This window comes from Mytilus trossulus, chromosome 14 (assembly GCF_036588685.1).
Source record: "Mytilus trossulus isolate FHL-02 chromosome 14, PNRI_Mtr1.1.1.hap1, whole genome shotgun sequence".
In the NCBI taxonomy this organism is placed as follows: Eukaryota; Metazoa; Mollusca; class Bivalvia; order Mytilida; family Mytilidae; genus Mytilus; species Mytilus trossulus.
In genome coordinates this window covers 46,986,103-46,998,727 of record NC_086386.1, presented here as the reverse complement: position 1 = coordinate 46,998,727, position 12,625 = coordinate 46,986,103, and the positions used below count along the sequence as shown (strand labels likewise).

Genomic DNA, 12,625 nt, shown 5'->3' with positions numbered 1-12,625 from the left:
GTGGGACATTTGAATTCGTGGTTCACCAGTACCCACAAAACCCACGAAAATTCGTATCCAACGAATATTAATGAATCCACAGTATATACATTTTATTCGAATGATTTAATCTTGCAGGTTTAAGAACATTATGTATAGCTACTGCTGACGTATCAGAAGAGTTTTATGAAGATTGGAAGCACACTTATTATAAAGCCAGTACTTCTATCCAGAACAGAGATAAAAAGTTAGAAGAGGCTGCAGAACTTATAGAGAGGGTAAGTATATCAACATCTTCCTAATTTTTTGATTATTGATTGATTTGTGGAGGAAGCTGGGTGTATCCAGAAAAAAAACTAGCAACCTACAATGGGAGTTGAGTGCACATGCAGGGTTCGAACTCACAACTTCAGTGTTGACTGTCTAGTGATTGTCACAAAGGCTCCTTAATTTTTTAATAAACATTTTCCATTAAGTCTGTGTTAAACAATATTGCTATTCAAAACAGTTATATGAGAAAATAAAAGACAAAGTTAAAGAAAATCTTTCAATATCTTATTACTATAAATTCAGAAATTATTGCTTGCATTTATTATTGTGATTTTGTCATTCAGACTCAAATGTGATTTAAATTTTTGCGATATTGAGAAAAATCCTATTCAATTCATATATTGAAATTTCAAAATGCCAGTTGAAACAATTGACCCTGTCACATTTTTGCAATGATAGAAACACAGCTATAGTTTCTTAATTTATGGTACCCTCAGTAAATTTTGTCTCACTTTTTTCTTTTAAGTGTTTTTCTTTTTCTTTTCAGAATCTCCAATTACTTGGGGCTACGGCAATTGAAGACAAACTTCAGGAGGTAAATAACTATAGTGAAACCTTTATAAACCAATCCCTACCTATAAATAACTAAAGTGAAACCTTTATAAACCAATCCCTACCTATACTGGAAAGCTTCCTAAATAACTATAGTGAAACCTTTATAAACCAATCCCTACCGATACTGGAAAGCTTCCTAAATAACTATAGTGAAACCTTTATAAACCAATCCCTACCAATACTGGAAAGCTTCCTAAATAACTATAATGAAACCTTTATAAACCAATCCCTACCGATACTGGAAAGCTTCCTAAATAACTATAGTGAAACCTTTATAAACCAATCCCTACCGATACTGGAAAGCTTCCTAAATAACTATAGTGAAACCTTTATAAACCAATCCCTACCTATAAATAACTATAGTGAAATTCCTAGTTCACCTTTACCAAAAAAAATCCATGAAACATACCTGCCCACTGTTACTATTTGCAGCGGATTTCCCCCATGGAAGCTCCCAAATTGAAATTTTGAAAGAGCATTTTTGTCCACAATTTAAACAAAACAATTAATTTTACAATGACTGTAGGTTTATAATAGTATGAAGAAGCCAAAAAACAACATGAAAATGTATTTGCAGGCCCCCTTGAAGGTCCTTTTAGGACTATGACATCCATCTTGCTCGCAAAACCCCCATGGGCATTTTGAAAAGTTGGCAGGTATGATGAAAATAGATCATCCCATCAATAATGATGATGTATCTTACCTCGAACAAAATCTTCATTCACACAATCAGGTTATTTAACTGTGTGGACCACATTTTTTATGTTATTTCGAATAGACAGAAAAAATATTACAGTCATTTCTGATAATTTTATTCTGAATACGTTGATGACGTCACGGTCACATGACTAAATTATGTCTATGGACTGATAACAAAATAACGTCAGCTAATCAGAAGACATGTTACATCCAAAATTAAATTATTGTGTATTAATGCACTGTGTATTCTCATTGTCGTCATTGTTTACCTATTCCAGGGTGTACCAGACGCCATTGCAAACTTAGCCAAAGCAGACATTAAAATCTGGGTATTAACTGGTGACAAACAGGAAACAGCTATAAATATAGGTATGAATGGGAGTGGGAAAAGGAATGCAGATATTTTCTGATGTATTTATTACTTCCATATCTATAACTTCAAGGCTTATGAAATATAGTTATCAATGAATTTTGAATGATTAAAACTTGCAGTATAAATGGTGATAAGGGCTTTCTTCAACTTGCCATAATTTGTCGTCCATTAAAACGTGAAGCTGAAAAACAAGACTACAAGATGTATTGTTATTTCCTAGTATTTCATTTGGACTGCTGTCACCAGATTGACAAATAACATGGTGCCAATTTTACATGAGGGCGACTAAAGTATTTCATGTGGACTGCTGTCACCATATTTATCTAAACTAATATGAAACATAATTTCCTGAATGTTATGTTCATCTAAAGCATCTCTTTAAAAAAAACAGTGACAGTCTATTTAACTCATGACATGTAGAAACTTTTGTGATCAAGTAGAATTATTGATATTTCAGGATATTCCTGCAAGCTTTTAACAGAAGATATGCCACTCATTGTGATTAATGAACACAGCTTAGATGTAAGTATAACTGTTTAACAGATTAACACAACCCAAAGAATGAACTTCAAATTAATATTGGTTGCTACCTTTCACGACCTTTAAAGGACATTGTTAAATTCACAGTATATGTATAAGGTACCATGTACGTTGACAACAATGGCCATTTATCTCTCAATATTTTTTATTGGAAATTGTTCAATTCTATTTATATAGTTAAAGAAACTTGTTAAAAATTTGACAGCTCTGAAAACGAAATTTGTTTTGTTGTTTACTAAAATAAGTGTGAATGCATTCTCCAATCTAGTAACAATTAGGCTAGAACAAGATCATATTAAAAAACGAACTGGTTTCTTTTATAACAGGGAACCAGAGAAGCTTTAAGAAAACATGTAGAAGAATTTGGAGAATGTTTAAAAAAAGATAATGAAGTTGGTTTAATTATAGATGGACAGGTATGGATGGAATTTTGAATCTTTAAAAATTGCTTTTTTATATTAATAATGATAACCCACTTGGTTTCACCTTCAATTTTGTTGTTTGAATACTAGTAGATTTCTTTTCTTAAGGTGGTACTTAACACTACAGGGAGATAACTCTGTAAAATCAGCTGAACGTTTTAATTACGTTGCATGGTTAACAGAATATTAAGCTTCTCAATGATCAAAATTGGTGTTTGTCAAACTGCTATATAACCACTGTAATTTTTCTGATAAAATAGTTGGTTCAAAAATTACAAAATTTTTATATTTGTGTTAAAGTGTCTAAGTAAATACTTTGACAAAATTTTATGAAAATTAAACCATTTTAATTTTAGTGAAAGTGTTGGGTACCACCTTAACACTCATTAATTGCTATTTAAATAAAGTTCACTAACTAAATATATAACTTATATCATCTTTTCATGTTTTCTTTTCTTAACTGTCATTAATTGCTATTTATAAAGTTCATTAACTAAATTATAACATCTATCCATGTCTATAATGAAGAATTACACTGAAGACTTACACTGAAGACTTGTTATATGTCATTATCTATAGATAACATTTATTATTGTACATACAGCTGATTGCATTGATTGTGTAGGGAAAGGTAGAATCCTCAGTTAGCTTGCTTGTTAACTGAACCATGATGTCATTATTACATAAGGTATCCTACCCTCCTTTCGAAGTTGCATATTCCTACAGACAGATAGATTGGTTATCTGTCAGATTAGTTTACTCTTAAAGGAGGGTCCTAATAATGACTTCACAGTTCAGGACTAGCAAGCACGCTAGCAAAAGATATTACCTTTACCTACACATTCAATGCAATCTGCTGTAATAGAAAAGATGCCTCACGTTGTATGCATGTCAATATTCACAAAGTATATGTTTAATAAACCCTGACTTATATTTTCTCTGTATTTTAAAAATAGCTTGAGTTGATTTGTTTGTTTGCTGTTTTTCTGCACCTCAGTTTTTTGTTATTGTTTATAAAGCTGAAGGGTGTGGTAAAGAAGACCTGAACTGCAAACTGGTTTCAGAATTTTCTCTTAAACAGTCATTTTTGTGTGTGCATAAAAATTTGCAATTTTAAATCCTGAATATACTCATGGTATTTTGTTTGATTTTTTTCATCATATTGTAAGCATTAATGTATTAAGGCATTAAGCTTTACCCCTTTAGAGGAACACATTATTTGAAGGAAAACATCAAAACCTTTGTTTTCTAAATTTATCTTAATCTAAGATAGCAATATTTTCACAGCTTCTCATATGAAATATAGGTATCACACTGCATCCTTTTGCAATCTGTGTGTCATATCTTACCTATTCATGTAAAACTTACATAAAACATTAACCATAATGAAGTATAATTGTATGAATGAAGTAAACAAGCATTTCATTTCAAGACACTTTTATATCTTTTTTTTTTCTTCTTTTAATCTTCAGACTTTGAATCATATATTTTCTGTGGTTGAACCTCAAGGCAAAGGGCCAAGAATAAAACGAAAGGTTAATATACATGTAAAATGTTGTGTGCAGTTCGTGAATCCCTTCAGCTTGGCATCACATTTTATATATTGTAGTATTAGTACTAAGTATTGTACATTTAATTTTTTTAACACTTGTTTTATAGGTATTTGTATATCTAACCTACTAATATTTTTACTATTGCATTTCTGTTGTAATTAGAACAAGTGTTATTTTTTACTACATGTATTACTTAGAATAATTCATAAATAAAATGTTAAAAACACTACTTTTACTTGTGTCCAAAAAAAGAACAAACTTACTCTTTTTATAGACTAACTTCATACTTGTTCCCAATTTAAAATATTGAATTGTCACTACTGAATATTTTATAATAAAAAATTAAATACAAAATGGAGAAACCTAAACAGAGTTTCTCAATAAGCATTACCATGGAGACCATTGCATTTATGTTATCCAATTAGTAACAGAAACTGTGTAAAAATGATATAATCATAGTTTCTTTTTGGGATGCTACAAAATAAGATAAGAGAATTTTATTAACCAATCATGGTACCCAAAATTTGAGCTATACAAATAAATGCATTACAAAATAAAGCAACATATAACTAAATGTATAAAACTTGTTGAAAGTGTATTAGAACAGCGTAAAGGAAAATACTCAAACTAATGTGACCCGGTGGAGTAAGGGTCAGATGAATTGATGCAGAATGTTCATATACTTTATATATTATATATATATAAATGAACTTGTCCACACTAAATCACATATCTTGGTATAAGAGGGGGGGGGGGGGTTTAGTGGTCCTGATCCTGAAATCCCAGGCTTAAAAACATGAAATCCTGAGGTCATTATTTTAAGGAATTTAAATTCTGACATCCCGGATCCCTTAAAAACTCACAATGCCGACTTCCCGAAAAAGGTCCTGCCCTCCTATAACAGCAAATGAAATGGTGAAAGGGCATTGTTATCTAACTGTATACATTTGTGGTGGGGTATAACATTAACTCTGGTGAAGAATGGAAAGAACTGCATGGTGATGATGTTTACAAATCTAAGCTCATTATATACCACAAACATATATATGGAATATATTTCTTATTTCTTATACATATGTCATAAACATGTGCAATAGTTGATAATTGCACAGTTTTAATTATAGGTATAAAATATTTACTACGCTCCAGGATACTATAAATGACTAAAAATAGGAAAACAACTTTTAAAACTTGTACGAAATAATCTAAGGGATATTGACTGCAGAGTTTATGGCAGGTTTGAGGAATAGGAAAGTGATAGAAAACCAGATTTTGGGCACATTTAGTCCGAGATTATGTGGGACCCCAGCTTGTCTGGCAAAACAGCTGTTGGACGTCAGAGTAACCTCGGACTAGGGCACATTATGTTTTCTCTTGTTGCAAGAAGTAATTGACATTCATTAAAATGAAAAGTATATGTTATAAATCATATTCAAGTTAGTTGTTTTCAATTTAAGTTCATTGATCAAGACAATGGGTATACATATTGATTTTGGACAGCTATTTTATAAAACAGAATTTAAACCTTAAACATTGCAATATATATTGACAAGCAAAATAATATCACAGAATTGTACACATCATTTTGCTTTTTCTACCCAAATATTCTGTTATCATTTATACCTGTTTACATTGATTATCTGCCCTTAGTTATATACCTCATCCTATGGATTTTTAAGTTTTTTTTCTCTGTTTGTTTGTTATTTTAATTGTCAGATTGTTTAACTTTTATATTGTCCTATAAGAACATGCCTCCCCTCCCCTCTAATAAAATAAAAACTTGCATGCCATTTTTTCTAAGGACTGTTTATGTTCTTATCCCTTAGATTAGGAAATAGTGTATTTATTAAACAGATAAATAATCCTAGAAGCTTGTAATCCATGCTATACTGGAACCTTCATATCACCTGTTTGACATTTGATACTTTGTAAATAGAGTGTCTGCTTAAAATTAGATCAACTAGCAAAATCATATATTTCAAAAAACATTTCAAAATTTCTATAATGTTATCTGAAATACAAGCCAGTATTGCAAGGGTTATGGTTACTTTGAATATTGCATGACATCTTATATAATTATTAACATATATTTCAGGGTCAGATCAGGCTTCAAATTGAGCTTAATTTAAAATAGACGTACGCTAGAAATTCTAAAACAGCCATATAGATAGTACATGTATTTTTTTTTAGTTCTTTTATGAAGATGTCCCCCTAGCTAATTAAAAACATTTTTACATTATCAAAATTGTTAAATTGTAAAAAAAAAACCATACAGACATCTCAATTTTTGTTTAAACAGTTTATAATTAAAGGCATCATTTGCGAGTATGGTCCTGAGGAAACGATGATAGTCCATCGGACGGGGACGATAAATGGCTGACCTGTGTTAAGAGAGACCCATATCTCTTGCATGTTAAAGACACCCTTGTAGATTTCCAAAAAGAGAAGGCTAATGCCGCTACAAGGCAGCACTCGCACCCGAAAAGTGGAAAGGGATTAATATAAGTTGGAAAACTTGTTTCCCAATCCACTATAAATAAATATGTTTAAACTAATTAAAGGCACAACAATGAATACAGTTTATTGTGAGAAAAAGGGTGGGCTTTGAGTCATGGATCAGCATGCTTGGAATTTATTCTTCAAAAATGTTTTTATGCCCCACCTACGATAGTAGAGGGGCATTATGTTTTCTGGTCTGTGCGTCCGTTCGTCTGTTCGTCCGTCTGTTCGTCCGTCCGTCTGTCCCGCTTCAGGTTAAAGTTTTTGGTCAAGGTAGTTTTTGATGAAGTTGAAGTCCAATCGACTTCAAACTTGGTGCACATGTTCCTTATGATATGATCTTTTTAATTTTAATGCCAAATTAGAGATCTTACCCCAATTTCATGGACCACTGAACATAGAAAATGATAGTGCGAGGGGGGCATTCGTGTACTGAGGACACATTCTTGTTTAATACCTTAATTATCAACGGGGAATGTGGAAGCATGCAAAGAAAAATAGTTGTAATAATTCTAGTATTTTATATTTTGTCTATTTTAATGTTATTTGCTGAAATTTTGTTATGAAATTTCATTGTAATTTTGTATATATTTAATTTTATGATTAATGTACTGTATTTTTTCATATAAAAACTCTACTTAAATGTTTTATTTATATAATTTTAATAAGAAACATATTTGTGTATAAATGAGAACTTATTGTTACTTTCAAATGAAGTTTATGTAAATAATTTAACATTGCAATAGACACCAGTTAATAAGTTTTTTTCGATAGAACAATATAATTAACCAGTCAATTAGTTGGTTTTCCAATCATTTACAAAAATGAAAATTCTGCAACCTTAAGGAATCTTTGGTAACAATTACAGCTGATTGCATTGACTGTGTAGGTAAAGATAATATTGTCGGTAAGCTTACTTGCTAGCTGAACCTTGAAGTCATTGTAAGGTTAGGTAAACTACCGTCCTTTAAGAGTGAACTAGTCTGACAGATAACCAACCTATTTGTCTGTAGGACTAGTCTACTTTGAAAGGAATTACCTAATAATGACTTCACGGTTCAGCTAGCAAGCAAGCTAGCCGAAGATATTACTTTTACCTACACACTCAATGCAATCGACTGTAAATTATTGAGGGAAACCTTTATGGACCTCCTGTATTCATATTGACGAATATAATAGCATGTTATTTCGTAATGCATATTGCTTGTATGAAATGTTTTATAACTGAAGAGTCCCTACAAATCTAATTGATATCAGAAGGATTAAACAACTTGTAATTGTATTAAATTAACATTTTTGTTCATCTTTTTTTCAGAGTTTGAAGTATGGTTTATCATGTGACTGTAGACAAGATTTTCTAGACATAGCTAGATCTTGTAAGGCTGTAATCTGTTGTAGGTAGGTATAAATCCTTATGTCACATGACTTGATCATGTGACTGTAGATAAGATTTTCTAGACATAGCCAGATCTTGTAAGGCTGTAATCTGTTGTAGGTAGGTATAAATCCTTATTGTAACATGACTTGATCATGTGACTATAGACAAGATTTTCTAGACATAGCTAGATCTTGTAAGGCTGTAATCTGTTGTAGGTAGGTATAAATCCTTATGTCACATGACTTGATCATGTGACTATAGACAAGATTTTCTAGACATAGCCAGATCTTGTAAGGCTGTAATCTGTTGTAGGTAGGTATACATCCTTATTGTCACATGCCTTGATCATGTGACTATAGACAAGATTTTCTAGACATAGCTAGATCTTGTAAGGCTGTAATCTGTTGTAGGTAGGTATAAATCCTTATTGTCACATGACTTGTGACTGTAGACAATATTTTCTAGACATACTGTAAACAAACTTATTAAGTAGGAACTTTATTTCACATTTTACCCTTCCTTGTCCAATTTGCAGCTTTTAAATTTCCTGATTTCTAATTAACTTCCTGTAGATATTTGTGTTATTTCTTTACTCGCGAAAGTCACAAATATAAGTTGGTTTACAGTAGCTTACTGCAAAAATTTTGAATTATGAATCTGAAGTTAAGATGATTTTAAAATAAAAGTACTTGTTAATTAAGTGGTAGTTACATCTGAAGTTTTTACTAAAAGTGGATCACCCAATATATTTTTGCTTTTGTTTCAGGGTATCACCATTACAGAAAGCAGAAATAGTAGAACTAGTCAAAAAATCAGTCAAAGCCATTACATTAGCCATAGGTGATGGGGCCAATGATGTTGGTATGATACAGGTAAACTATTCCATGATTGTACAGTTTACTTCCTCATGGTACAGTCTCATGCATTTCACGCCTCATTGAAACTATAAAACTTATTTGACTTTAATTCTAAAATGTACATCTGTCCAAGTCAGTAAATTTGCTCAATAAAATTTAGATGTTTACTTTTGATGACCAATTACAATATTGTTAAATTGACTGATATGAAATAAATCAGGTTGAATTTGTAGTAGTTTTTTGTTTGTTTTGTTTTACTCTACATTAAATGTATACATACTTGATAATAGTAAAAAATTGCATGATGAATTCAGTGACTTTTAGCCTTTGACCCTACTTTACTATTTTAGGCAGCTCACGTAGGAGTAGGTATAAGTGGTGTAGAAGGACTACAGGCAGCATGTGCATCAGACTACGCAATAGCTCAGGTAAATAATTTACTGCACACCCAATATATATTATTTTTTTTCACACACTGCTTAGAATAATTGGTATATTATGCTTTCTGTTTGTCCATTATTCATCTTCTAGTCCCCATCAGGTTAACATTATTTTTGGTAGTTTATTATGTAGCTAGTGGTCATATTAGAATATTGAAATTTTTAGAATATACATGTATTCCAATTTATGGTTCTAACCCATATTTTATGGATCACAGTTTAACCCAGATTTCATGGTTCACATTTTGACCCAGATTTCATGGTTCACAGTTTGACCCAGATTTCATGGTTCAGTTTGACCCAGTTTTCATGGTTCACATTTTGTCCCAGATTTCATGGTTCACATTTTGACCCAGATTTCATGGTTCACAATTTGACCCAGTTTTCATGGTTCACATTTTGACCCAGATTTCATGGTTCACAGTTTGACCCAGATTTCATGGTTCACATTTTGACCCCAATTTCATGGTTCACATTTTGACCTAGATTTTGTTGTTCACAGAACAATAAATGTGATAGAAGAGCATGGTGTCCTACAGACATATTATCTTATTGTTCATGGATATCAGTCTATCAGGTTACAATAAAGGCCTGGTATTAACAGCTAGGTCATGTATAGTTGTCAATAATTTTATCTCGGTACATCTCTTTACTCTTGAAACCGTCTTCAAAATCGATTTGGATGATATAACTGAAACTATCTTGTAATCCAAGAATTGTGAATATATGAATAAAATAAAATAGTCTTCCAATATAGTTGATAATAAAAATCTTGAAAGGAAGCTGATAATTCTAATGATTTATTTGTACTTGATTTATTTCAGTTCCGATTCCTGAACAAATTACTTCTAGTCCATGGAGCCTGGAGCTATTCTAGACTGTGTAAACTTATACTATACTCATTTTACAAAAATATATGTCTCTATGTTATTGAGGTGAGTTCTATTAGCCTAGATTGAGATCTATAGTTTGTTGATTGTTAAAAACCATAATAAAACTGCACACAATTCCACAGTGTATTTGGTGGTCCAAACACGTAAACACAACCTTGAAACTTAGCCCCAAGAATTTTAAAAAGGCAAGAGGTGGTATAAAGATGTTGCAGAACCATATTATCAGATTTTAAGGAAATTAAAAAAAAAATGCAAAAAACGTGGAGATACCGGTAACTAAATAAAATTCATGAAAAGAAATATTATCCACTATAAAAAATAAATTGTCAATGGCATCGTGCTCATCATGAGTGGGGAATGTGAGTTTATGTCTATTCCCTTGCCCAAAGCAGATACTTTGAGAGTGGAATTTGTTGCTAAGCCTATGGCATTTGAGAGTAATAGGGCCAATATTATCAGAATCATATTGCCTGATATATGTCAGGAATGGCAGACATGCCTTCTAGCACTCATTTGACCTTGACACTTACTCTTTTGACCTTGACACTTAGCTATTTAAAAAAGGCTCTTGCATCATTTTGTATACTGTAACACTGACAATGTCTGAATACGATTGAATGATTATATACTTTGCAAAAAAAAAACTGCACCATTGTAATGAAATTAGTGAGGTACACTGAATAAGTGAATCTGATATATGAACTGCCTTGTGTTTCAGCTTTGGTTTACATTTGAAGCCGGTTGTTCAGGACAGGTTATATTTGATAAATGGAGTATAAGTTTTTACAATGTGGTATGGCATCAGTTCCTGCTTAAAGCCTGGGATTTATTGTTATTTTGTTATGTTTCATTGTTATCATTCTTCATACTGTTATGAATTTTCCCATAAAATTTGAAAATTCTTGTTTTAGAGGAAAAATAATTCTTGAAATTGGAAAATGTACTTTTCTTAAGTCAGAATAGATGTGGAACTGTATGTCCTTATGATATCTTTTTTTGCAATTTCCACACAAGTAGGAAAATATAATAAGGACCATTAGAGTTACGATTCCACAGCTAATGTTGGAATACATGGAAAGATTGATAACAATGAAACTATTTTTACATACTTATTATGTTTAATTGGATGTGAACACCTTTTTTTTTTTTATTATTATTGTCAACTTTTTTGCTTTACTGGCAAAATACTCAATAAGTGTATTTTGTCTGACAATAACAGAAAGTACTTAAAATTGTTCAAGGTTTAAATTTGAAAATGATCATGACTTAAAGTTTGAAAACAAAGAATTTAAAGTTCAATAACATTCACTTTTGAATATAAAAAAAGATTTTCACATTCATATTTTGAATTTTTTTGCTTTTGAATTATGCTATTTACACAAAGTCAGTATTTTATGAACAATATACAAATTTCTATGTTTTATATGGTACAAATAAATTATTGCTTGAATTTTGATTTATTTTCTGCTTGTATGCTTCTGGTATATAAATGAAATGATAGCTTGAAAACTGCAACTTATATAATTATACTGTTTGTTTGTGCAAGAAAATAAAAAAATCAAAGTAAAAATTAAAAAGTTCCTACCAGAAAGTCTTAACATTACTACTTTGCAAAGGAGTAACTTAAGTTTTCTTCAATGTAATATCAAATTTGAAATTTTCCAAGTCGTCATATGAGTTTATTTTTGTCGAGCCTTCGACTTTAGTCGAAAAAGCGAGACTAAGCGATCCTACTTTCCGTCGTCGTCGGTGTCGTCGTCGGCGGCGTCCACAAATATTCACTCTGTGGTTAAAGTTTTTGAAATTTTAATAACTTTCCTAAACTATACTGGATTTCTACCAAACTTGGATAGAAGCTTGTTTATGATCATAAGATAGTATCCAGAAGTAAATTTTGTAAAAATAAAATTCCATTTTTTCCGTATTTTACTTATAAATGGACTTATTTTTTTCTGCAGGGGAAACATTTCATTCACTCTGTGGTTAAAGTTTTTAGAATTTTTATAACTTTCTTAAACTATCCTTGGTTTGTACCAAACTTGGACAGAAGCTTGTTTATGATCATAAGATAGTATTCAAAGTAAATTTTGTAAAAATAAAATTCCAT

General features: G+C 31.2%; 1 protein-coding gene across 4 annotated transcripts in view; it reads left to right on the top strand.

Moving 5' to 3' along the window:
* The window catches only part of LOC134696295 (probable phospholipid-transporting ATPase IA), a 65,840-nt gene that overhangs the window by 32,283 nt on the left and 20,932 nt on the right, over nucleotides 1-12,625 (top strand). For 2 of the 4 annotated variants that reach the window (XM_063558005.1, XM_063558008.1), the window contains exons 19-28: nucleotides 118-257; nucleotides 797-844; nucleotides 1,842-1,932; nucleotides 2,394-2,458; nucleotides 2,803-2,892; nucleotides 4,371-4,433; nucleotides 8,266-8,348; nucleotides 9,095-9,200; nucleotides 9,536-9,613; nucleotides 10,450-10,560. In XM_063558005.1, coding sequence (XP_063414075.1) covers nucleotides 118-257; nucleotides 797-844; nucleotides 1,842-1,932; nucleotides 2,394-2,458; nucleotides 2,803-2,892; nucleotides 4,371-4,433; nucleotides 8,266-8,348; nucleotides 9,095-9,200; nucleotides 9,536-9,613; nucleotides 10,450-10,560 — 875 coding nt within the window. Of the gene's footprint in view, nucleotides 1-117; nucleotides 258-796; nucleotides 845-1,841; nucleotides 1,933-2,393; nucleotides 2,459-2,802; nucleotides 2,893-4,370; nucleotides 4,434-8,265; nucleotides 8,349-9,094; nucleotides 9,201-9,535; nucleotides 9,614-10,449; nucleotides 10,561-11,236; nucleotides 11,312-12,625 lie in introns of all 4 variants that reach the window. The other 2 variants (XM_063558006.1, XM_063558009.1) reach the window with 2 other exon arrangements.